The 27,310-nt window shown below is 45.2% G+C and overlaps 1 protein-coding gene across 7 annotated transcripts in view; it reads right to left on the bottom strand.

Annotated features, from left to right (window-relative positions):
- The window catches only part of NPAS3 (neuronal PAS domain protein 3), a 687,349-nt gene that overhangs the window by 13,483 nt on the left and 646,556 nt on the right, over positions 1 to 27,310 (bottom strand). For all 7 annotated transcript variants that reach the window (XM_075329901.1, XM_075329903.1, XM_075329902.1 and 4 more), the window contains one exon: positions 3,275 to 3,422. In XM_075329901.1, coding sequence (XP_075186016.1) covers positions 3,275 to 3,422 — 148 coding nt within the window. The remainder of the gene's footprint in view (positions 1 to 3,274; positions 3,423 to 27,310) is intronic.

Raw genomic sequence — 27,310 nt, 5'->3', positions numbered from 1 at the left:
CTACAAAATATACACGTGTGTGTTTATATGAACGGTATATAAATTCATGACTGCATTTATAAGGGGTTGTCTGGTATTGCAAAAAAATAGGCAAAAAACATTGCACCTCCAAAGTTTCCCAACAGTCTTTCTTTTCAAAACAGCAATAGTGATGTTCTAGTTACCAAATATGGCTGCTGCAGCCAATCACTGTCCTCAGTGGTCTTACACGGCCTACTTTGCATCAACTTGTAGCGACTTGTAGCAGTGGTCTAGTGTTGTAGAAGGGAATAGGCAGCACTGGAGCAGTAAAGAGTAATGCCACTAAGTTGTATTACCCACCTGTACAACAATTTTACCCAATCCCCGATAAAGCAGTCCGGACTGAAAACCCTGCATTGAGCTATTTATATAGCTGTGCATGAATCTAATATATATATATATATATATATATATATATATATATATATATATATATATATATATATATATATATATATATATATATATATATACACACATATATATACATACACACAGGGCCCTGTAAAGTATTCAAACCCTGTGAGCTTTTCCACATTTTTTCATACTACACCCACAAACTGAAATGTACTTTAATGGGATTTTATGTGATACACTAATACAAGCTAGCAAGTATTTGTGAAGTGTAAAGGAAATTATATATCATTTTCTAAATATTTTAAAAATATAAAAGTGAAAATTGGTAAGTGCATTGGTATTCAGTCCCCAGTAGTCTGATACCCCTAAATAAAATCCTGAGTGACCAATTGCCTCAAGAAGTCACCTAATCAGTACACTAAATCCACCTGTGTGTAATTTATTCTTGGTATAACTACAGCTGTTCTGTGAAGGCCTCAGACGTTTGTTTGAGAACATTAGGGATCAAATGAATAAGAAATCCAAGAAACCCACCAGACAGATCAGGGATAATGTTGTGGAGAGGAATAAAGCAGGGTTAGGTTATAAAAAAAAAATAGCCCAAGCTCTGAACATCTCACAGCGCATAGTTCAAGCCATTATCGAAAAATGGAAGGAGTATAGCACAACTGCAAATCTACCAAGGCATAACCATCCACCTAGCCTGAAGTCTCAAGCAAGGAGAGCACTAATTAGAGAAGCAGCCAAGTGGCCCATGGTCACTCTGGAGAAGCTGCAGAGATCCACAGCACGGGTGGAAGAATCTGACCACAGCATAACTATTAGTCGAATACTATACAAACCTGGCAAAAAGGGGAAGAGTGGTAAGAAGAAAGCCAGTTTTAAAAGCAACCTGTTTGCAGTCTGCAAACAGTCATGTAGGAGACACAACAAGCATATGGAAGAAGATGGAAGATCAGATGAGACTAAAGTTGAAATTTTTGGGTTAAATGCAAAACGTTATGAAAGGCAGTAAATTAACACTGCACATCACCCTGAAAACACCACCCCCACAGTCAAAAATAGTGGTGGCAACATCATGCTGTGGGGAGGCTTTTCTTCAGCAGAGGCAGGGAAACTGGTCAGAGTTGATGGGAACATGGATGAAAATAAATACAGGACAATCCTGGAGGAAAACCTGTTCGAAGCTGCAAAAGACTTGAGACTTTGTAGTAGGTTCCCCTTCCAGCAGGACAACAACCCCAAACATCCTTCCAGAGCTACAATGGAGGGTTTAGATCAGCATATATTTATGTGTAAACAGCCCAGTCACAGTCCAGACCTAAATCCCAGTGAGAATCTGTGACAAGACCTGAAAATTGCTGATCACAGACGTCTCCATCCAATTTCATTGAGCTAGAGCGAGTGTGTAAAGAAGAACAGGCAAAAATTTCAGCCCCTAGATGTGCAAAGATGGTAGAGACATCCCCCAAAAGACTTACAGCAGTAATTACAGTGAAAAATGGTTCTATTTTGATTCAGGGGGACTAAATACAGATGCACATCCCAATTTTGCAGCTTTAATTGGTTAGAATATGAAGAAAACCATGTGTCATTTCCTTCACAAATACTTGCTACTTAAGGGGGCTTTACACGCAACGAAATTGCTAACAAGATGTCGTTGGGGTCACGGAATTCGTGACGCACATCCGGCCTCGTTAGCAACGTCGTTACATGTGAAACGCAGGAACGACTGTTAACGATCAAAAATACTCACCATTTCGTTGATCGTTGACACGTTCTAATCTCAAATATTGTTACTGCTGCAGGTACGATGTTGTTCGTCGTTCCTTCCTGCGGCAGCACACATTGCTGTGTGTGACACCGCAGGAATGAGGAACAACATCATACCTGCGGCCACCGCCAATGAGGAAGGAAGGAGGTGGGCGGGATGTTACGGCCGCTCATCTCCGCCCCTCTGCTTCAATTGGACAGCTGCCGTATGACACTGCTGTGACGCCGCACGAACCGCCCCTTTAGAAAGGAGGCGGTTCGCTGGCCACAGCGACGTCGCTAGGCAGGTAAGTACAGTATGTGTGACGGGGATTAACAATATTGTGCACCACGGGCAGCGATTTGCCTGTGATGAACAACCGACGGGGGCGTGTGCTTTCTCCAGCGACATCTCTAGCGATGTCGCTACGTGTAAAGCAGCCTTTAGTGTTAGGAAAATTGCATAAAATCCCAATAAATTACATACATTTTTGTTGGTGTAACGTGAAAAAATGTGGAAAAGTTCAGTTCAAAGGGTATGAAAACTTTTACAAGCACTATGCAAATCATATTTGTATATTTGCCTGTTCCTGACAGTCTACTGGGAAGTCTGGATATTGGATGCTGTCCAGTTTTTCAGTTAGTGAGTTGATACATATGGCACATCTGGGGGGGTGCACATGTAGGGTCCAAAACCTTCTAAAGTAGATGCAGAAACTTGGCACTCAAGATCAATGTAAATGGTGGTTTTTATTGTGAAGAACTTGTAGGACCAGCACAAGCACAGACGTGTTTCGGTCAAAAGATCTTCATCAGTGTGCATGCAGGGGGTCCTCAGAAATGTATAGTAGCAAGGCAAGCGACGTAGCTGGGTATGACGCGGTGTCCACTGCTCGCCATGGATCTATACTTTGAGGACCCTCTGCGTGCACTGATGAAGGTCTTTTTACTGAAATGTCTGTGCTTGTGCTGGTCCTACAAGTTCTTCACAATAAAAACCACTGTTCACATTGATCTTGAGTGCCAAGTTTCTACATCTACTTTAGAAGGTTTTGGACCCTACTTATGCACCAGCCCAGAAGTGCCAAGTGTATAAATCCGTTTTTTCACTTGGGCCATTGAAAGATATAAAGCTTGATGTTACCTGAGGATATAGTTGACCCAGATGATGTTTCTCTCATTAGCATTTTTAGCGTTGATTGAGATGGTAGCACAAGACTGGACCCAAATGTAGCCACCGTTCTTCTGCATCCATCGGTAATACTTGGTTACACACTGGCCCTTGTTCAACACTGAAGAGAAAAGAAGAGAAAAGACATATGTTCCATTCATTCCTTGTTAAATATAGAAAATAATGCACAAATTAAGATCCTATATTGTACGTGTGACTAGCGCACTGGTGGCAGTATTACCGCCTCAGCAGGCAGGTGAGTCCGTCACATAGCGCTGCACTCCCAGGATAGGAGTGTGCCTTCTAAGCGTTGGGAGTACAGCACTAAACTCTACCGCTATCACATTAAAGTCTCTCTCTGCCAGCCTCTTAGAGGTTATTTGAAGGTATTTGTGCAGCTTTGATCCCTGGGCTCATTTTGGGGGATTCCAGCCGGCCAGAAAATACAGCATTTTCTTTTCATCTTGTCAGAGAGAATTTACAGCTCTCAGATGAACAAAATCCCAGTCGGAGAGATGGGGTGGGGTGATGGGGGGACCTGAAACCATGGGAGCTAATATGTGAAGACAGCATAGGGAGAGGTTTCAGAGATGGAGGAGAAAGACAAAAAAGTGATAAATAGTAAAGGTGTCATAAAACGGAAAAAGACATTGAGAAATATACTTCATACTGGAGCCAAAATCAGCAACGCAAGTGTTGTAAATGTCAGGCGTAGAGAAATACTGGAAGTAATGGTGAAGTGCTGCAATTTTATTGTTATAAATCCCAAAATGTGTAACTCAGAATGTTTTATTTGTTACAGATTTATCTGTATTTACTGTATGTGGTTTAGGTGCCAGCTCCAGTACCGTGTACTTTGGTAAAAACCCAATGAATTTGTGGCGCAAATGGTAAAATAATATTCTTTTCCCGCTAGGCATTTTTGTAAATACACTATAATCTATTTTTGTAAAAATAAAAAAAAAGATTTATACAGGATCGAAGTGTAGTATTGTGTCCAATATGCAGTTAAGGAGACTTTTTGAATGGTCTGCTGCTTAGACGGCACCATTGATATTTGACCAACATCTAGATGAAAACATTCATTGAGCAGTAGTTACGTAGAAAGAAAAGAAGAGGCAGGAACCTTTACTGCAGGGGTGGGGAACCTCCGGCCTGCGGGCCGTATACGGCCCGTCACGACTTTTTATGCGGCCCCAGGCACATTCCCAGGGACCGCTGTGCTCTGGCAGCAGCCGCGCTTTTCCCGGCTGCCGGCCCTTTAAATCTCACTGCCTGATGCCTTGAGGGTAGATGCTAGAATGTACAGGCTCTATCCAGATCCTGACTTCCAGGACCTGACTGCAGCCCATACATTCTAGGCTTAACCCCGGCCTGTGCTAGTGTGCTCTCTGCTCTGGTGGGCGGGGTAAGCAGCACGCTGCGATATGTCACAGACGAGCTGCAGCAGATTTACAAGCCTCCCGGACCTGCTGTCTGCGTGACTCCTCCTCCCCCTCACTGTGAGTACGCAACCCATCGCTACCCCCCCCTGCTAAGTGCTGTGTACTCCCTCGTGCTGTGTGTACCCCTCAATGCTGTGTACCCCCCAGTGCTGTGTACCCCCTAATGCTGTGTGTACCCCCTAATGCTGTGTTTACCCCCCAGTGCTGTGTACCCCCCCAGTGCTGTGTACCCCCCCAGTGCTGTGTGTACCCCCTAATGCTGTGTGTACCCCCTAATGCTGTGTGTACCCCCTAATGCTGTGTGTACCCCCTAATGCAGTGTGTACCCCCTACTGCAGTGTGTACCCCCTAATGTTGAGTACACCCCTAGTACTGCAGTGCAGTGTGTACCCCTTAGTACTGTGTGTGCTCTCCTAGTAATGTCTGTACCCCTTGGGTGATGTCTATGCCCCCCCAGTGCTGTTCGCACCACCTAATGCTGTCCATGCTGCCACCAGTGCTGTCCATGCCACGGTCAGTGCTGTCTGTGCCCCCTTATGCTGTCCGTGCTCCCCAGTGCTGTGTGCCACCCCTCAGTACTATGTACCCCCCAGTGCTCTGAACTTGCTACTGCTGTCTGTACCCTCCCACTGCTTTCTATGCCCCCAGTCTGTGCCCTCCTGTTGATGTCTATGCTCCCCCAGACTTCTCTGTGTGTCCCTAGTGCTGCCACCTAGTGCAGTCCGTGCTGCCACCTAGTGCAGTCCGTGCTGCCACCTAGTGCAGTCCGTGCTGCCACCTAGTGCAGTCCGTGCAGCCACCTAGTGCAGTCCGTGCAGCCACCTAGTGCTGTCTGTGCCACAGCCAAGGCTGTCCATGCCCCCCTACTGATGTATATGCCCCAGCCCCCTCCTGTGATGCATATGCCCCAGCCCCTCCTGTGATGTGTACTCCCAGTGTCTCCTGTAATTTATGCACCCCAGCCCCTCCTGTGATGTATATGCCCCAGCCCCTCCTGTGATCTATATGCCCCCAGCATCTCCAGACCGAGACAAACCTGGAAAAGCAGCTGTGAGAAACAAGATGATCAATATCACCGAACACACAGTCACACCAAACAGAAGCAGCTCCTGCCTCCACAGTAAGGGTGAGTTAATTAATCGTTTGACCAAATTTTTCAAGTTGATAATGTTGTGCGGCCCCCAAAGGTTAGTAGGAAATTCCAAATGGCCCCTGGCAGTAAAAAGGTTCCCCACCCCTGCTTTACTGCATACTTATCATGAGTACACCCATCAGCTCCAGAAACTTGCCTGTGCTGGACAGCAGCACTAGTAGGTGATCTATCGGAGATGCTGGAGAGGTCCCTTTCTACAACAAGTTACAAATTGTACTTAAAGAAATGGGTCACCCATTTTCATTATTTGCTATATCGATATAACTTTGAGAAATAATGTTTCTCTCAGATACCTTGCATTGGCAATAATGCCTGTGAGAGGTGCGGTTGTGGACCACACTACTCATCGCGTGACCCCAGGCTCCGTGACCTCTGGGATCCAGCGATGACATGTCAACCTCCAGTTGGCCTGCCATCACCATGGCCGGCCCCAGTCTCCATGAGTGTCTGGGCTGTGGGCAGTGTTTCACCGCTCATCACAGTCCAGCACCGCTCCTGCTTGCAGCGCTCGGCAGCGAAGGAGGAGGGAGCAGAGAGATGCTGGGTTGTGATGCTGAGCTGTGCTGAGCAGTGAAACACCACCTATAGCCCAATCATTCACAGAGACTGGGGCCGGCCTCAGTTGACAGGACATCACTGGATCTCAGAGGTCACGGAGCCCGGGGGTCACCCGATGGGGGTGAATGGACCACAATAGCGCTGCTCACAGGTAGAATTCTCAATACAAGGTATTTGAGAGAGACATTGTTTCTCAACATAATATCGATATGGCCAATAATCAAAAAGAGTGAACCACTTCTTTAAGTTTGATAACTTCAAGTCTTCTTGTTCCAGAACTGTTTCATTACACTGTTCAGGCTATTTCTATCTAAGAACTTTGTAAACCATAGAAAAAACCCTCCAAAATCAATAAACTTTATTAATATGCTAAAATCCCAAGCAAACAGATCCAAACAAAAAGGTGCTGTGTAAAGTGTACACAAAGGAAATGGAAACAACTATGGTAGGGGTGGAGATCAGTGATGACCTGTGAGGATTAGGGTATAGATAGTCCAATCACAATAATAAGATCATGGGCCTAGCCCTACACTTTCCGCTACCTAACAACGGAGGTTTAAACACCCTAATTTGTATGGTGCCCCCGTTCCTCGGCGGCTATCCCTATTAAACTCCTAACCTACTACTAGGTATGTACCCTCCACCAGAAACCTCATAACGTGCTAGTGCATGTAAACAAGCAAACTATGCAACACATCCGCTAGGTAAAAACCTCAATAAGTCAACACGCTGATATATGATGTATATTTACAGTGTTATAAGCAAATCTATCCTTGTGGGAGGACAAAAACAAGAATAACTCATTAAGACCATAATAGGTAGAATAAAAATATGACCCTAGACAGGGGATACTTAGCATTTGTTGGTAGCTCCTTAAGAGATCCATTGTGATTTTCTACCACACCAACATATTTCCTTTTAGGTATTCAACAAAGTCCCAACACCTTTCCCCCCTCCTTTGGGGGTCCATCAGGGGTAGAAGGCCTCCAACTAAATAGGAAGGTCCTTATAACTGGCTATATCAATAGAGTTAGGCATGCCTTGGACCTCAATTCCATAAGTCCACGTGGGGCACGAGCAGGGGTCCTGTATGGCCTCCCTTCTATCTAAGAACTGTCATTGAACTCCCTATTTGCCACGTTATAAGGCTATAATAGCTACTCTATGTGCAGTCTGACTTACTATATCAAACTTGACCAAAACGTCTAAAAGTGAACATTTCTCCTCGTGCCGGTCTCCGCAAGGACAAACGTTTTCCCCTCAGATCCCATTTTAGCTTGTCATACAGCCAGATCAGATCTCATACTTTGCAATAATGAGGAGCAATCTCCCCGAAACACCATGTCTGCAAACTGAGGTTCTGATCTGGCATAAACGTTAAGTCATATGACAAGGCTCGTTAAAGGGTCACTTGACTTTTAGGATTGCTACTTCTAATAGGTGGCACTAGAGTTCGTCTACTTCCTCCCTGAAGAGGCAATTTCGTTATGCAGAATGACATGCCAGTGTAAGGAGACTTATTTGCTACGGCATGGTAACCTAGGAAATTAAATATAGAAATGCCCTCCTCAGAGATGAAGAGCCTTGAGCTCTAGTGCAACCTAATGGGGTTAGCAAATCTAAAAGTTATATCAACCCGTTATCGAACCTTGCCACACAGCCTAGGATAAAAACACAAACCAGACACTCCATTTGCAGACATATGTTTTAGGGTATTTGCTTCTCATCAGTGCAAAGTGTGCATGCTGAAGTAGTTGCATGAAAGGTCTTTTACTGGTTTAAATGGGGAACTTTTCTCCTTCTGGAGAGTGCCAAGCCAGTGTAAGGAGACTTACCTGTCATGCAATGCTCCTCTGCATCACTCGTTAAAGGATCAATATTGACTTTTAGGATTGCTACCACAATGGTTGGTAAACCTTCTCCTTTAGACCCCTAGTTAGAGGCCTCTCAAGCAGCCAAATCAAACATCATGCTTTGCACTGAGGAAGGGCAAACACCCCAAAATACATGTCTGCAAATTGAGATTCTGTTTTTTTGTTGCTTTTTTACCAGAAGACTCACATACTGCCAGATCAGCTCTTATGCTTTGCACTGAGGAGGGGCAACACCCTGAAACATTACCATGCTCCAGTCAGATACTTTTAACATTCTGACCATTAAATAAGCAGCAGTTCCAGAAAAAAAAATGGTTGAAATCTGCAGACATTTTGATATCAGAAACACTATACTATACTAAATAACTATACTATGGGCTTCGTATGAATATCTAACATGCTTTATTACGGCTAAACAATCCAAAAAGCATACAACAATTTTATAGCTAGGCTTTTTAGTGATCAGCCTATAAGGGGGAGCTAGCTCATGTAATTAAAACGCTACCCACCCTCGGGGTCACAAATGGGGTCATGACGTTGAATCCTATGTCCATGGGTGGGCATAGTTTGGTCTGTGTGTGGCCAGCAACCCTGCATGGTCTCACCCTAAATGGTTTGGTGTAATCGTTCAATGAAGACTTTTTCCTATGGACACCTATCTTGGTATGTCATAATAAATAAATCTAGTATTCCTTTGGTGTTACAAGTCTACAGCTATCTTTGTCCCTAAGGGGCACTTTGCACACTACGACATCGCAGGTGCGATGTCGGTGGGGTCAAATTGAAAGTGACGCACATCCGGCGTCGCAGGCGATATCGTAGTGTGTAAAGCCTTTTTGAAACGATTAACGAGCGCAAAAGCGTCGTAATCGTATCATCGGTGTAGGGTCTGACATTTCCATAATATGGAAATGACCGATGTTACGATGTTGTTCCTCGTTCCTGCGGCAGCACACATCGCTGTGTGTGCAGCCACAGGAGCGAGGAACATCTCCTACCTGCGTCCCGCGGCTCATGCCAGCTATGCGGAAGGAAGGAGGTGGGCGGGATGTTTACGTCTCGCTCGTTTCCGCCCCTCCGCTTCTATTGGCCGCCTGCCGTGTGATGTCGCTATGACGCCGCACGACCCGCCCCCTTAATAAGGAGGCGGGTGGCCGGCCAGCGCGACGTCACAGGGCAGGTGAGTGCATGTGAAGCTGCCGTAGCGATAATGTTCACTATGCCAGCTATCACCATGATATCGCAGCTGCGACGGGGGCGGGGACTATCGCACTCGGCATCACAAGCATCGGCTTGCAATGTCCTAGTGTGCAAAGTGCCCCTTAAAGTGTTTAAGATGGAAATTGTCCGCATGGTGTCCTTACACGTTCTACCATAAGCAATGGTTGATAGTTTTCACACACATTATACCTACGTTTCAGCTTTCTAAATGACCTGCGGCTCTCACCTTGTTTGCATCCTGCATTGTAGAAAACAGCTGCATCTAAATTTCTGCAGGATTTCCAGCTGAAAATTGCAGCAGTTCATACTTGTTCATGCAGTTTTCTCCTGTGATTAGCACCCTGTTGTCCGCCATGCTTGTATTCACACACAACTTCTAGTAGTTGCAGTACTACCATACAGATTAGATAGTTGGACAGCCCCACCAAAATCAGCAGCTTAGATTAAATGATTTTATGGACCCATTACCACTCTGTGATTGTGGAAGCCCTCAGTGGCGGTTTGTTACTTTTTTACATGAGTACCCTATAACTTCCATTCTGAGAAGTGCACGTAAAGTTGGAAAATAGTTTGCATTATAGGAGATTTGTTGCTCTGAGCTATGACTCAAAATCTGAGAAACAATGATTTACAATATGATTCCTGATTGGTGAGATCATGTTAAAATCACCGCTCTTGGCAGCACATCGTTCAGTGTAAACAGGATATATATGTATAAAGTTACATAATTACAAAGGTTGAAAAAAGCCCTCGGTCCATCTAGGTCAACCTTTCTCCAGTAATTCTACATTTTGTCACTAAATCATTTATAACTGACAATGTTGTGTGTAGTGAGGAAATCATCCAGCCCTGATACAAAAGCTGTTATAGTATCTGCCATTACTACCTCCTGTGGTCGGCATTCCACAGTCTGACTGCTCTAACTGTAAAGAACCCTTTTCTATTTAGCTGCCAGAATCTCTTTTCTTCCACTCCCAGTGTATGCCCCCTGGTCCTTAACTGCGCGATAGCATCTGCCCCCATCGTTCGTGCGACATTTGGTGATTGCTGCCGTAGCGAACATTATCGCTACGGCAGCGTCACACGCACATACCTGGTCAGCGACGTCGCTGTGGCCGCCAAACAATCCCTCCTTCAAGGGGGAGGTGCGTTCGGCGTCGTAGCGACGTCACAGCGGCGTCACTAAGCAGCCGCCCAATAGCAGAGGAGGGGCGGAGATCAGCGGCCGGAACATGCCGCCCACCTTCTACCTTCCGCATTGCCGGTGGACGCAGGTAAGGAGATGTTTGTCGTTCCTGCGGTGTCACATACAGCGATGTGTGGTGCCGCAGGAACGACGAACAACATTGTACCTGCAGCAGCAATGATATTATGAAAAGGAGCGACGTGTCAACGATCAACGATTTTTGACGCTTTTGCAATCGTTGATCGTCGCTCCTTGGTGTCACACGCTGCGATGTTGCTAACGGCACCGAATGTGCGTCACTAACGACGTGACCCCGACGATATATCATTAGCGTGTAAAGCACCCTTTAGGAAGGAATGTCACGTGCCAGTCCTTTGTATAGACCACACATGTATTTATACATATAAATGAGATCTCCTCTGAGACGTCTTTTTTCTAAGCTAAACAAATCTAACTTTTCCCACCTCTCATCATATGGGCGACCTCCATTCCTTGTAATAATCTAGTTGCCGCCTTTGGACTGATTCTAACTTCTGAATGTCCTTTTTAACCCCTTAACGACCCATGACGTACTAGATACGTCATGGATCGTGTGGCGGTAAGCCCCGCCCCCTGCCGCCGGCAGGCGGCGGCGAGACGCGCACATATCAGCTGTTATCAACAGCTGATATGTGTGCCTGCTAGCCGCGGGTGGAATCGCTTCCACCCGCGGCCATTAACCCCTTACATTTCGCTGCCAAAGTCTTGGCAGCGATATGTATATGGGCGCCGCCATGACAGTGACTTACCCCGCCCCCACCGGAAGTCACGTGACATGATCACGTGACTTTCGGCAGTTGCCATGGTAGCACAGGGTCATGTGATGACGCCTGTAGCTAACATGAGTGACTTCCTCTCAATGCCGGAATACAGCCGGCATTGAAAGTAAAGCAGCAAATCTGCAGTTCTCAGCTCTGTAGCTGAGATCTGCAGATAGTGCAGAGCGATCGGATTGCTGATCGCAATAGCCCCCTAGGGGGACTAGTAAAATAAAAAAAAAAGTAAAAAAAAAAGTTTTAAAAAATTAAAAAAAAATAAAAAAACCTAAAAGTTCAAATCACCCCCCTTTCACCCCATTGAAAATTAAAGGGTTAAAAAAATAAAAAATACACACATATTTGGTATCGCCACGTTCAGAAATGCCCGATCTATCAAAATATAAAATCAATGAATCTGATCAGTAAACGGCGTAGCGGCAAAAAAATTCGCCAAACGGCAAAATTACGTTTTTTGGTCAACGCAAATTTGGCGCAAAATGCAATAACAGGCGATCAAAACGTAGCATTTGCGCAAAAATGGTACCGTTAAGAACGTCAGGTTGAGACGCAAAAAATAAGCCATCACTGAGCCTCAGATCCTGAAAAATGAGAACGCTAGGGGTTTTGGAAAATGGCGCAAAACGTGCGCCACGTTTTTTGGACAAGCTTGTGAATTTTTTTTAACCCCTTAGATACAAGTAAACCTATACATGTTTGGTGTCTACAAACTCGCACCGACCTGAGGCATCATACCCACACATCAGTTTTACCATATAGTGAACACGGTGAATAAAATATCCCAAAAACTATTGTACAATCCCACTTTTTTTGCAATTTTTCCGCACTTGGAATTTTTTTGCCGTTTTCCAGAACACTATATGGTAAAACTTATGGTTTCATTTAAAAGTACAACTCGTCCCGCAAAAAACAAGCCCTCATATGGCAAGATTGATGGAAAAATAAAAAAGTTACGCCTCTCGGAAGAAGGGGAGCAAAAAACAAAAACGCAAAAACGGAAAGTGCCCGGGGGCTGAAGGGGTTGTGGAGCCCAAAAACTAGATCCCATATTGTAGATGTGGCCTTACAAGTGATTTATAGAGGGGTAACAATACGTTGGGATCACGGGATCTAATCTCTCTTTTTATACACCCTAAAATCTTGTTTGCTTTAGCAGCTGCTGCTTGACATTGAGTGCTGCTGGTCAGTTTACTTGTAATGAGAATACCCATGTCCTTCTCCTGTTCTGTAGTCCCGAGCTTACTTCCATTTAATGTATACGCAGCTAGAGGATTACTCCGTCCTAGGTGCATTACTTTACATTTATCAACATTAAATCTCATTTCCAAGTATCTGCTGTAATCGAGATCAATGATATTTTATGCATACAGAACAATCATATTAATAGTTGTTCCGTGTGCATATAAGTATGATGGGCCAGTCTACCAGGCTATTAAACAGCCACAGACCAGCAAACATCCAGCGTTTAACAGTTCTGATAGTGTCATGGAAATGTACCCTTATTATCCACCTCCAACGATTGTATATACAGTATCATATTAAACACGTTTAATGAAATCATGACATTTTAAAGGGTGTTGTCTGGGCATTTAATATTGAAGGATCCTTGCGGATAGGTCATCAGTATTAGATCGGTGGGTGTCTGATACCTGCCACAGTTGAATTGTTAAGTCCCATGGCGGCTGGGTTGATAAACACTGAGCGCAGCTGAACAGCACAGCTCCTTTTATGTAGCGGCCACTGCTAAGAACTGCCCATCATTTCCTACTCAGCAGCAGCCGCTACATAACAATGGAGCTGTGCGGTTCCGCTGCGTTCAGGGTTTACATCCAGCTGCTGCCAGCACTAGTAACAGTTGATAAGTTGGGGTCCTGGGAATAATAGGCCCACCGATACAATATTGATGACCTATCCCAAGGATCCTTCATCATTATTAGATGCCAAGACAACCCTTTAGTCTTACAGCACCACGCAAACTGTTTTTTTTCCTATATGATGCAGCATAAGCTATTAAGAAAGAATAATGTATGTAGGCTCTTGGGTAGACCTTGTTTTAGTTAATGTTCCATGTCTGGGTGGTCAGCCATGTTGATTCCCCTATATTTCCCAGAACCTGATCCTATTGCTCTTGCTCCTATCTAGTGACTGCAGTGACAGATGAGTGACAGTAACTGTATCCTGATGTATACAGTCTCGATACATGATGCCGTTTCACCTGCCATATCACTACTCTTTTATATAGGGCAGAAATTATATCAGCAGATTTATATAAACTTGCTTACTGTGGACAGCAAAGTCAGTTATTTTTCTTAGACAGATTGTTAAGTCCCCCCCCCCATATCTTTGGCTGCATGAGAGGATGTATAGAGGGGCAGGGAGGGTAGAGCTGGATGGGGAGAAGCTGCCAGGGGGGATATGATGTGATGATGTCATCCTGTGTATCACAGGAAGTCAAAGACTGACTTCCTGTCTACACATTGCTACATGCACTGGATTGGTTGTCAGACTTGGGATCATATGACTCAACTTCCTATAATGGAGAAGGAAAAATGTATAGGAATAAGTGAGGCAGGATTAAAAAATTACAGAGGGAGAATATCCATAGTGAGTAAGTATCATAGGTGCAAATCATTTTGCTGGGATGTTTCAAAGAGAACTGTACTTTAAGCAAACTTTGCATAAATCAATAGTGCAAGTAATCTAAAAAACAACTTTGTATTATATCTTATCAGAGAAATCAGCTTCCTTCTGTGATGTTCAATCACTAGGGGTCACTATACAACTAGGAAATAGAGACTAGAGTAGTAGTCAAAGAAGCCGGGGCGTTTTCCAGTTCGGGGCTCCCTCTTGTGGTCAGTTCTGGTGATGCAGTTGATGTGTGGAGCGAAAGCTACACACCTGTGGAGGACTGGCAATCAGGGTCAGATTGGGCTATATAACTGAGGAGTTTTCTCTGGTTACTTGCCGGTGGCAATTGCTCCTGTGTGTTAAGGACATTATGTAACCAGCTCTGCTCACTTCCAGAACTCCTCTCAGATAAGTGGTCTTTTGTACCTCTGCTGTTTGTTTTCCACTTTCTTGTTGCTTTCTCTGCTTTGATACTAATGCATGATTCCTATTTTGTCTGTGTGGCATTCGTGGTTGAATGGGATCATTCCCTGCGAGTGTATGTATACTTAGCTCCATGATTCTGCAAGGTATTGTGTTTGTCATGCTTGGTATTAATTCAGCCCCTCATCTGTATTAGTGTTTTTGGATCCCAGTAACATCTGAGTGCTGGTACAGTGGGGGAGAGGTTGTGTGACCTCAGAATTTTTCCATATCAGAAGTGCTGGTATATATTTGAGTTTTTACGGCTGCAGACAGTTGCTCTTTCCTATCCTTTCCTATAAAGATAGTTTGGGCCTCACCTTTGCTGAATCTGTCTTTTCTGGCTTTGTATTGTATTTTTCTATATCACTGTTGCCTTTACATGTGGGGGGCTATCTATCTATCTTTGGGGACTACTCCGAGGCAGATTAGCTTTATTATATTTCTATCTGTGAGATTATTTAGTTCTCCGGATTTGTCGGGGCATACAGGTCATCGTAGGCACGCCCCACGGTTACTGTTAGTTGTGTGTCAGGCTTAAGTCTGCAGTCCGTTAAGTTTCCATCCACTCTGTTACCTTTTTGGGATTCTGCATTTTTTGATCCTACTCGGTCCCTGAATCATAACACCGGGAGTCTGGAGCCTGGAAGTCATGTATGGAATACAGGGAGCAAACGGAGCTGAGGTCAGGGTAAGAGCTGGAGGTAAGGAGCCAGGAGGTAACGTAAGGATTATAGAGAGCAAGCGGAGCCGAGGTCAGGGTACGAGACGGAGGTCAGGGTACAAGCTGGAGGTCAGGAGCCAGGATGTCACATCCGGGTTCCTCACCACGTTCTGCAAACTGTTGCTGTTGGCCCACTAACACATCTCGTGCCTGGTAAACCTATTCCACCCCAGTCATTCCAGATACAACACGGAGACGGTTCCTTCATCAGTCCAACAACGCCCATGACAAACTCAACCTCAGTATAATTATTTTGGGGGAAAAAAACGTGGACAATCTTTTTATCTAATATGATGACTGAAAAAACTTACAGGGAGAAAGCAGAGCTGAGATAAGGGTACGGGCCGGAGGTCAGTCAGACTCAGGGGGACGGGCAAAAAGGGTAACTAAGGTTCGGGGTCGAGAGATAAGATAAGAACAGTTCACATATGGGAACCAGAAGCACTACCTGCGTAACAGGAACTATGACAGCCGACGTTCCAGGTGAGGTTGCTTCTTAATTAAGCAGGTCAATCATCCGGAACGAGGTGCCTGGAGAAAGGCCCCTCTAAACACCAGGGCAGGACCCGAGGCCAGGAAACAACCTGTCACCTGGAGATCAAACAACAACAGAGCACCGGCTTTGCAGCATAGCACCGCAAATCAGAGCCATGACACCTTCCTCACTAATGAGACACTTCTTCCCCTCCCCCTAGCTTCTGAACTTACCATTCACTAAAATACAGCTCAAATCAGACTGCCAGCACCGTAAGGTGTCAGGTTACAGAGACTATTACACTTTTTAAGAGGGAGAAGGAGGAGAAGTAAAGAGCATGGTGAGGAAACAGGCAAAGGGAGACACAAAAAGATTGTGCTGAGCTTTCTAACTAGTCTTTCACTTCACTCCAGAGCTGGATTCACATCTACACTGATGAATACTGCTCCATGCTCCTGTTTCTCACTGTGCTAAAGAGAGCAGGAACCATTCTCTGTCTACTGTGCTGTGTATGGGAAACATTTTAGTAGCTGGTCTCCATTCCCCAGATTGCCGTCAGTTACAAATTAATAAACATAGCCTGCAGAAAGGAAAAGTGGTGAAAATGCAGGATACTACATAATATAGCCAGATATAGTGTTATCCTTCATGTACATACGGCATGGCCTATACTGAAAAATTAAGTGAAATTACAGTTACCTTTTAAGTGTCTGCAGCCTGAAGAAACAAATCCATTCATTTGTAACTATGGTAACTGATTATTAAAAATTACACAAAATAAATAAAAAGTCTGCAAAATTAAAGGTATATGTGGAATTTGCAGAACAAATGGTTAATGGTGAGACTTTGCATTGAGATTTATATGTTGTGGGTCACATATGCATTAATGAGCATGATGTTTCATTGCCTGGATGGTAGTCGGCATCACACTATAATGCAGCATGTTCAGAGGAACATAATTAACCATGAAATTACATTGGTGTCTCTCACATCTTTTTACAGAAAACCGCAAGCGGAGGGCAGTTTGGCAATGTCACCAGGAGGGGGCAGTATGTCATCAGCAGCCCCATGTCCCCTTACTGTGTCCTTGTCTCTGTCTGTCTGGAATAGAAAACCTTCTAACTGCTGTAATAAATTTGGCTAAATTAGTGGTTAAATGGTTATCTCAAGTAATATGTATTTGCATTAATCATCTTGCTGCAAAGCAGAGCTGAGGAAGGCTCCGGAGAAGGCACTAAATTCATATTGTCCATTTAATTGTGGCTAATAAGTGCTACACAATACACAGTGTGCTGGGAAGAGCTGGTAAAAAAGAAAGGAGGAAGGGGTCGCAGGAAAAAAGAATAAAGGACAGGTAGAGAGCAAGGAAAAAGCAGCACAATCGCTAGAACAAGTAGATCCCTCAAAGAGATAAATGTATCATTGATCGGCACATATTGAAAAAGTGTGCATAAAAGCTCCGAATATGTCCAGTGTCCAGCAGACGGCACAAGACTGGAAGAAGTCCTCTAGAGCTGGGATATCAAGGATGGTGAAATGTTGGGTGGATGATGCCATCCCTGACATTACAACATGGAATTCATCTTCACCTTCCATTCTTACTGTCTATAATTTAGGAGCTCAGTATAAAAAGCAAGGGAAAGGATTTGGTGACTGTAATGGCAATCACATAGACATTAGGCCTTGAGCACATGGCTGGTTTGTGGCTCTGCGCTGTTAGGAGGCAACCGATGGAGAAGTGCACGGTAGTGGTTCCATCAGATGCTACAACGAGGTATTCCTCCCTATACAATATTATTTCCACCAGACTAAGCTGAAGGAGCTGGAGCACAGAGCCGTAGGAGACTCCATGTTCTAACGCAACGTTTCCCCGACTCCTGATGCCTAAGGTTGGGTTGGCACAAGATTTGGTGCAGTTTTGATACTTTTTGCACCTCTGGTATTGATTTTTTTCTCAAAACAGCTGAAAGTAAAAGTTTCCATAGAAAAAAAACCTGGTATATTCGAAAACCTTGATGAGCCTAGTCTTTCCTGTGTCTTTTTTGGAGAGAGGCCCATCTTATGAGGTTAAGCATTGTGAGAAGGTGACCGGTGATGTTGTCAATAGGAGATATGTACCACGTAAGTGGTGTGAGCCTTGGTAATGCTGGCACTTGTAGTGCCTCATATTATGTTTTTTTTCCTCCAGTGTTCACAGGAGAGGCTCACAAGTTGCTGGAGAGATGGGTGGGTCTGGCCACCTACGTACCCCCATCGATGGGTGTGTCACATGTCAGGTCACATGCCGTATAATGGAGTCTGCTGTTTACAGAGGGAGGCAAAGTGTCTGGTAGTCAGTCTGGGTTAAGATTGGAAAAAGTTTGCAGCCAGACAGGATAATGCTGGGGATGCAAGAAGGAACCTCTGCTAAGAAGTGTGTGCACTGGCAGGAGAAGTGTGGTCAGTCTGGGAATTAGACTGGAAGGAAACTGCAGCCTGGCTGGAGAGTGCTGGGGCTGCAGGAAGCAACCTCAGCTAGAGGTGAATACACTCGCAGGAGCCAGTGTGTGGAGGCTGCCATACCTCCACTATTTACTAGTAATAGACTGGAAGCCCATGGTAGGTGGCGGTGCCTGTTTTTCCTCATAAGCCAGGAAAGGTTTGATTGTTTTTGCAGTTTATGCCAAGTTTTAAATAAACTGCTAGGATTGTGTTAAAAAGACTGTTTCCTGCAACCCTACCTGTGCCTACCTGAGCGAATCCCCCACACCATCTATACACACTACACTACTGAAGGGTTTTTGCTTCATACAACTACAACTGTTGTTTACATTCGTTCTTTGGGTAATATGTTGATCCCACTTGGTGTACACAGGTCAGTGGGTATGAAGAAATATTGCATGATGACACGGTGCATTTCAGTTAAAGATAATTGAGCGTATGTGTTTACATTGTTCTTACAATCCCATTGGTAAATTTCTAGCTAGCAAGGTCCATCTTTGACCATGAGGCTCCTGATCATGATCCCATGGCTGACGCAAACACCAAGGGGAGAGCGCACCACGGTTTAACATCAGGGGTTCATAAACATAACACTTCCACTCTGTATGGAAAGACTCGTCCATTTATTTACTTGTAACATCTGGTTAAATGTGGAAAACCGCACTAAATAATATACTGTACTGTCCCATAAGAACAATATCTGCAAGGAGTCTGTATGTTCTCCCGATGTTTGCGTGGGTTTCCTCCGGGTTCTCCAGTTTCCTCCCACACTTCAAAGACTGATAGGGAATATAGATTGTGATCCTCGATGGGGACAGTAATGATCACGTCTGTAATGTGCTGTGGAATTAATAGCGCTATCTACGTGAGTAAAATAATGTACTGCTAGTATCAGATATTGGACTCCATGGTGTACAAGTTCATATTGGTGGAATATACTGATCAGTACAGGCAAGTTCTGGTACCATATAATATATAAAGCTGAATGTGTATATGTATGTCCGGGATTGGCATCTGCACCATCACAGCTACAGCCACAAAATTTTGCACACTCACATGTCTGGACCCCGAGAGCGTCATAGGCTATGTGTGAGGCGAAATTTTAACCCCACGCGTTCCAATTTACCAATCAATTTTGCCCCTATCGACATAATGGGGAAAACGTGAAACAAAAAGTGTATCCGCACCGTCGCATTTGCAATCACAAAATTTTGCACAGACACCTCATGTGACCCAGGGAACGTCTTAGACTATATTTTGACAGGAAAATTTAACCCCGCGCTTTACAGTTACTCTACAAAAAACATGCCTTCATTAAAGTAAATGGAGCCTGGAACTACAGGTTATTAGTAGGAGCTGTGAGTGGTTGTTATAGGAACAAAAGACTTTCATAGTATATGAAGCTTATATGTGAGGTAATAAGTTGTCGGTGGGGAGACGGATAGAGAGAGACAGAAAGAGACCGACAGAGAGAGAGACAGACAGGGAAAGAGACAGAGAAATAGAGACAGACAGGGAAAGAGACAGACAGAGACAAACGGTGAAAGAGACAGAGACAGACGGTGAAAAAGACAGACAGAGACAGACCTGGAAAGAGACAGTCCTGGAAAGAGACAGACCTGGAAAGAGACAGACCTGGAAAGAGACAGACAGAGACAGACGGGGAAAGAGACAGATCTGGAAAGAGACAGACGGAGCGTGTAACACTTACCAGCGACCTTAAACGTCCTCCAAAGTGGTGAAAATCGTTCACCATGGAGAGGTCGTCCTAAAACCAAAAATTGTTAATGGTTGTTTATAGATGTTGTTCCTCGTTCCTGCGGCAGCACACATCGCTGTGTGTGACACCGCAGGAGCGAGGAACCTCACCTTACCTGCGTCCCGCCCACAATGAGGAAGGAAGGAGGTGGGCGGGATGTTCGTCCCGCTCATCTCTTCCCCTCCGCTTTGATTGGCCGCCCGCTTAGTAACGTTGCGGTGACGCCTAACACACCTCCCCCTTGAGGGAGGGATTGTTCGGCAGTCACAGCGACAACGCCGACCAGGTAAGTGCGTGTGACGCTGCCATAGCGATAATGTTCGCTGCGGCAGCGATCACACGATATCGCATGCACGACGGGGGCGGGTGCTTTTGCGTACGATATCGCTAGCAATTGCTAGAAATATCGTAGCGTGTAAAGCCCGCTTTAGCTCTAATGCTGTGGATAGAATTATACAATAATACAGATAATCCCATAATATGAAGAGGGGCATCAAGGTCACAACATACCACTGGCTTCACAACATACCACTGGCCTTTACAGTGATCCATATCACAGGCACCAGATTCTAGGGTGGGGCACCAAGACTCTATAGTGTGGTATTTTCCATTATGGCTCCTTGTTTAACACTGTAAGGTAGCTCCTTGGTTAGCACGGTAAGGTGGCTCCTTGGTTAGCACTGTAAGGTGGCTCCTTGGTTAGGACTGTAAGGTGGCTCCTTGGTTAGCACTGTAAAGTGGCTCCTCGGTTAGCACTGTAAGGTGGCTCTGTGGTTAGAACTATTGCTTTGCAGCACTGGAATCCTGCGTTGACATATCTCCAAGGACAACATCTGCAAAGCGTTTTTGTATGTTCTCCTTGTGTTTGTGTGGGTTTTCTCCAGTTTCCTCTCCTATCTCTAAAGATAAACTGTGAATTCAGATTGTGAGCCCCAATGGGGACAGTGACGATAATGTTTGAAGTGCTGCTGAATTAATAGTTTTATAAGTCAGTGAAATAAATAAACCCTATGTTACAGGGTCAATACTTACTATTGACTCAGTGCTAAAGAGCTCCAGTGCCTCAGGGCTGAAAAGTGCTTGGTTAGCACTGTAAAGTGGCTCCTAGGTTAGCACTGTAAGGTGGCTCCTTGGTTAGGTTAGCACTGTAAGGTGGCTCCTTGGTTAGCACTGTAAGGTGGCTCCTTAGTTAGCACTGTAAGGTGGCTCCTAGGTTAGCACTGTAAGGTGGCTCCTTGGTTAGCACTCTAAGGTGGCTCCTTGGTTAGCACTGTAAGGTGGCTCCTAGGTCAGCACTGTAAGGTGGCTCCTTGGTTAGCACTGTAAGGTGGCTTTTTGGTTATCACTGTAAGGTGGCTCCTTGGTTAGCACTGTAAGGTGGCTCCTTGGTTAGCCCTCTAAGGTGGCTCCTTGGTTATCACTGTAAGGTGGCTCCTTGGTTAGCACTGTAAGGTGGCTCCTTGGTTAGCACAGTAAGGTAGCTCCTTGGTTAACTAAGGTGGCTCTGTGGTTAGCACTGTAAGGTGGCTCTGTGGTTAGCACTGTAAGGTGGCTCTGTGGTTAGCACTGTAAGGTGGTTCTATGGTTAGCACTGTAAGGTGGCTCCTTGGTTAGCACTGTAAGGTGGCTCTGTGGTTAGCACTGTAAGGTGGCTCCTTGGTTAGTACTGTCAGGTGGCTCCTTGGTTAGCACTGTAAGGTGGCTCCTTGGTTAGTACTGTAAGGTGGCTCCTTGGTTAGCACTGTAAGGTGGCTCCTTGGTTAGCACTGTAAGGTGGCTCCTTGGTTAACTAAGGTGGCTCTGTGGTTAGCACTGTAAGGTGGCTCTGTGGTTAGCACTGTAAGGTGGCTGTCTGATTAGTACTGTAAGGTGGCTGTCTGATTAGCACTGTAACGTGGCTCTGTGGTTAGCACTGTAAGGTGGCTCTGTGGTTAGCACTGTAAGGTGGCTCTGTGGTTAACTAAGGTGGCTCTGTGGTTAGCACTGTAAGGTGGCTCTGTGGTTAGCACTGTAAGGTGGCTGTCTGATTAGCACTGTAACGTGGCTCTGTGGTTAGCACTGTAAGGTGGCTCTGTGGTTAGCACTGTAAGGTGCTCTGTGGTTAGCACTGTAAGGTGGCTCTGTGGTTAGCACTGTAAGGTGGCTCTGTGGTTAGCACTGTAAGGTGGCTGTCTGATTAGCACTGTAACGTGGCTCTGTAGTTAGCACTGTAAGGTGGCTCTGTGGTTAGCACTGTAAGGTGCTCTGTGGTTAGCACTGTAAGGTGGCTCTGTGGTTAGCACTGTAAGGTGACTCTGTGGTTAGCACTGTAAGGTGGCTGTCTGATTAGCACTGTAAGGTGGCTCTGTGGTTAGCACTGTAAGGTGGCTCTGTGGTTAGCACTGTAAGGTGGCTCTGTGGTTAGCACTGTAAGGTGGCTCTGTGGTTAGCACTGTAAGGTGGCTCTGTGGTTAGCACTGTAAGGTGGCTCTGTGGTTAGCACGGTTAGCACTGTAAGGTGGCTCTGTGGTTAGCACTGTAAGGTGGCTCTGTGGTTAGCACTGTAAGGTGGCTCTGTGGTTAGCACTGTAAGGTGGCTCTGTGGTTAGCACTGTAAGGTGGCTCTGTGGTTAGCACTGTAAAGTGGCTCCTAGGTTAGCACTGTAAGGTGGCTCTGTGGTTAGAACTATTGCTTTGCAGCACTGGAATCCTGCGTTGACATATCTCCAAGGACAACATCTGCAAAGCGTTTTTGTATGTTCTCCTTGTGTTTGTGTGGGTTTTCTCCAGTTTCCTCTCCTATCTCTAAAGATAAACTGTGAATTCAGATTGTGAGCCCCAATGGGGACAGTGATGATAATGTCTGAAGTGCTGCTGAATTAATAGTTTTATAAGTCAGTGAAATAAATAAACCCTATGTTACAGGGTCAATACTTACTATTGACTCAGTGCTAAAGAGCTCCAGTGCCTCAGGGCTGAAAAGTGCTTGGTTAGCACTGTAAAGTGGCTCCTAGGTTAGCACTGTAAGGTGGCTCCTTGGTTAGGTTAGCACTGTAAGGTGGCTCCTTGGTTAGCACTGTAAGGTGGCTCCTTAGTTAGCACTGTAAGGTGGCTCCTAGGTTAGCACTGTAAGGTGGCTCCTTGGTTAGCACTCTAAGGTGGCTCCTTGGTTAGCACTGTAAGGTGGCTCCTAGGTCAGCACTGTAAGGTGGCTCCTTGGTTAGCACTGTAAGGTGGCTTTTTGGTTATCACTGTAAGGTGGCTCCTTGGTTAGCACTGTAAGGTGGCTCCTTGGTTAGCCCTCTAAGGTGGCTCCTTGGTTATCACTGTAAGGTGGCTCCTTGGTTAGCACTGTAAGGTGGCTCCTTGGTTAGCACAGTAAGGTAGCTCCTTGGTTAACTAAGGTGGCTCTGTGGTTAGCACTGTAAGGTGGCTCTGTGGTTAGCACTGTAAGGTGGCTCTGTGGTTAGCACTGTAAGGTGGTTCTATGGTTAGCACTGTAAGGTGGCTCCTTGGTTAGCACTGTAAGGTGGCTCTGTGGTTAGCACTGTAAGGTGGCTCCTTGGTTAGTACTGTAAGGTGGCTCCTTGGTTAGCACTGTAAGGTGGCTCCTTGGTTAGTACTGTAAGGTGGCTCCTTGGTTAGCACTGTAAGGTGGCTCCTTGGTTAGCACTGTAAGGTGGCTCCTTGGTTAACTAAGGTGGCTCTGTGGTTAGCACTGTAAGGTGGCTCTGTGGTTAGCACTGTAAGGTGGCTGTCTGATTAGTACTGTAAGGTGGCTGTCTGATTAGCACTGTAACGTGGCTCTGTGGTTAGCACTGTAAGGTGGCTCTGTGGTTAGCACTGTAAGGTGGCTCTGTGGTTAACTAAGGTGGCTCTGTGGTTAGCACTGTAAGGTGGCTCTGTGGTTAGCACTGTAAGGTGGCTGTCTGATTAGCACTGTAACGTGGCTCTGTGGTTAGCACTGTAAGGTGGCTCTGTGGTTAGCACTGTAAGGTGCTCTGTGGTTAGCACTGTAAGGTGGCTCTGTGGTTAGCACTGTAAGGTGGCTCTGTGGTTAGCACTGTAAGGTGGCTGTCTGATTAGCACTGTAACGTGGCTCTGTGGTTAGCACTGTAAGGTGGCTCTGTGGTTAGCACTGTAAGGTGCTCTGTGGTTAGCACTGTAAGGTGGCTCTGTGGTTAGCACTGTAAGGTGACTCTGTGGTTAGCACTGTAAGGTGGCTGTCTGATTAGCACTGTAAGGTGGCTCTGTGGTTAGCACTGTAAGGTGGCTCTGTGGTTAGCACTGTAAGGTGGCTCTGTGGTTAGCACTGTAAGGTGGCTCTGTGGTTAGCACTGTAAGGTGGCTCTGTGGTTAGCACTGTAAGGTGGCTCTGTGGTTAGCACGGTTAGCACTGTAAGGTGGCTCTGTGGTTAGCACTGTAAGGTGGCTCTGTGGTTAGCACTGTAAGGTGGCTCTGTGGTTAGCACTGTAAGGTGGCTCTGTGGTTAGCACTGTAAAGTGGCTCCTAGGTTAGCACTGTAAGGTGGCTCTGTGGTTAGAACTATTGCTTTGCAGCACTGGAATCCTGCGTTGACATATCTCCAAGGACAACATCTGCAAAGCGTTTTTGTATGTTCTCCTTGTGTTTGTGTGGGTTTTCTCCAGTTTCTTCCCACACTCCAAAGATAAACTGGGAATTCAGATTGTGAGCCCCAATGGGGACAGTGATGATAATGTCTGAAGTGCTGCTGAATTAATGGTTTTATAAGTCAGTAAAATAAGTAAACCCTATGTTACAGGGTCAATACTTACTATTGACTCAGTGCTAAAGAGCTCCAGTGCCTCAGGGCTGAAAAGTAGTCTAAGCAGAGTAGCCGTAGTTGCCATTAGATTACTGTATCTGCACGTGTTCTTGGCTGTAAATGCCGATATTTGTGCTAAATGTTTAGGGATCTATGGAGTGTTGGCCCCATCTCTAGAGAGTATGCCAGTGTAAGGCTAAGTTCACATACAGCCTTTCTTGTTGTTGCCAAAATGCAGTTTTTGGGGTGTTATTTTGCTGCGATACATGTGTGATTCGCCTCCAGTAAAACTCAATAAATTCTCAAACTCTGTCAAGAAAAAACACCAAGCGTGTGCATGAGAGTTCTCACATCTCAGAACTTTTGCTGGTCCTGTAAATGCAGCTTATTAGCTTAAAAAAAATCTGCAAAAACATTGTGTGTGAACATAGGCTTAGGGAGAGAATTTTATTTCAGTTTTTTTTTATAAAGAGGAACTTATTAATTAACAGAAATGCAAAAAAATGTATAAAAGCAACCAGCTTAGAGGTCCGGATTGTGAGATATTGTGCATCAATTGCGCGAAACATGTGAATATGACACATGAGATGCAGAATAGTTGGACAAGTTATACGTTTCATAAAAGGTCATAAAAAATATATAAAATTATTTGACAGAAACATTAGGTCTGGTGGAAAGGACATAAAAAAAGTTGGAGATCCTTGACACTCGTCACAAAGCCAAGCTTTCGCCCTGATCTTAAGCTTTTTGATGGCGGGGGTCAAGAAACTTAACCCCGTCTTGGTACAGTCAATCTGTATTTTACTACATGTGTCCTTGCATTTCTCCAAACAGCTGTCTACAGAGGGACATTCTCCGGGAGTCGGTATAATAACCAAAAGAACAAGGCTCGGCTGCGGTGTGAGTGGCAGACCCTTTCTCGCTCTCTTGCTGTCTCTCCCCCTCCGCTTCGCTCGCTCCAGTCACCAAACTGGCAGCTTCAACATGAAAAGGAATAAAACTGCTTTAATCTGCACCTCTCGCCCACGGCACCCTGACAGTCAGCTCCGTCCTCCGCGGCAGCCTTAAAAACAAACGCCAGATGACGCCTGAACGCTGAGGGACGCAGCAGGGAGGGGTGTTCAGACACGGACGGGGAAACTGAGAAGTCTGGGGGATTTGGGAAACTAAAGTTAGACTGTGTGTCCTTCTCCGCACTCGGAAGGTCAATAAGTGGATCTTACTATTTAATATGCATTAAACTGAGAGCTAAAAGAACGACATCCTAAAATGTAGAGAGAACACTGCCCCTGGAACAAGCTGCACAATATCCCGTGTCAGAAATGTAATTTATTTCCATGAATATATTCGACAATGTGACAATAATTAATAATAATAATAATTTTATTCATTTATATAGCGCTATTAATTCCACAGCGCTTTACATACATTTGCAACACTGTCCCCATTGGGGCTCACAATCTAGAGTCCCTATCTGTATGTCTTTGGAGTGTGGGAGGAAACCGGAGTACCCGGAGGAAACCCACGCAAACACGGGGAGAACATACAAACTCCTTGCAGATGGTGTCCTTGGTGGGATTTGAACCCAGGACCCCAGCGCTGCAAGGCTGCAGTGCTAACCATTGAGCCACCGTGCCGCCATGCACCAAAACGGCAACCACATGTATCTTCAAGCACTAAATATCCTCACCAAATGGCAGGGGCATAAATAGAAATGATGGGGCCCCATAGCACAATTTCTAATTGCTCCCCACAAAAATAAAATACAATATTTGGCTGGGTCACATAAGAGCACATGTCACAACTTTTGAAGCCCAACAAGTAATTTTCCTCCTATTGCAGCCCAAAGATTCCCCTGTCATTGCACCCATAAAGTATGATGCCAAAAACGTGCCCCAGAAACAATGTATGATAGTCAAACAGTGAAATTCCTACACAGTATCATCCACAAGCACAGTATGATGACCCTACTGTACCCCTCTTCAACTACCGAAGCATCATATGGTGCCTCCAACACAGTATAATCCCCAACTGTGACCCCCACACAGCCCCCCATACAGTATAATGGGCCTCACACCTCGTCACACTGTAAAATGGCCTCCACAAGCCCCCATACAGTATAATGGCTCCCACACCGTATGTTGGACCCCACAAAATCCTTTACACTGTAGAATTGCTTGCATACAGTATAATAACCCTCAAATAGCCCTCCAAACAGTACACAGGCCTTCACAAAGCCCTACAAATATAATAATGGCCCTACAAAGCTCTCAATATAGTATAAAGAGCCCCAGATAGTACTCTATATTAGTATAATGCATCCTCCATAGTCCTTTGTATAGTATAATGGGCCCCACATAGTCCTCCATATAATATACAGTAATGCACTTCCATAGTCCTCTATTTAGTATGATGAGCCCCACATAGTCCTCCATATAGTATAATGCACCCTACATAATACT

The sequence above is a fragment of the Anomaloglossus baeobatrachus genome, chromosome 12 (genome assembly GCF_048569485.1).
Source record: "Anomaloglossus baeobatrachus isolate aAnoBae1 chromosome 12, aAnoBae1.hap1, whole genome shotgun sequence".
In the NCBI taxonomy this organism is placed as follows: Eukaryota; Metazoa; Chordata; class Amphibia; order Anura; family Aromobatidae; genus Anomaloglossus; species Anomaloglossus baeobatrachus.
Note: the sequence above shows the minus strand (reverse complement) of the source record. Positions and strands in the feature narration are given on the sequence as shown.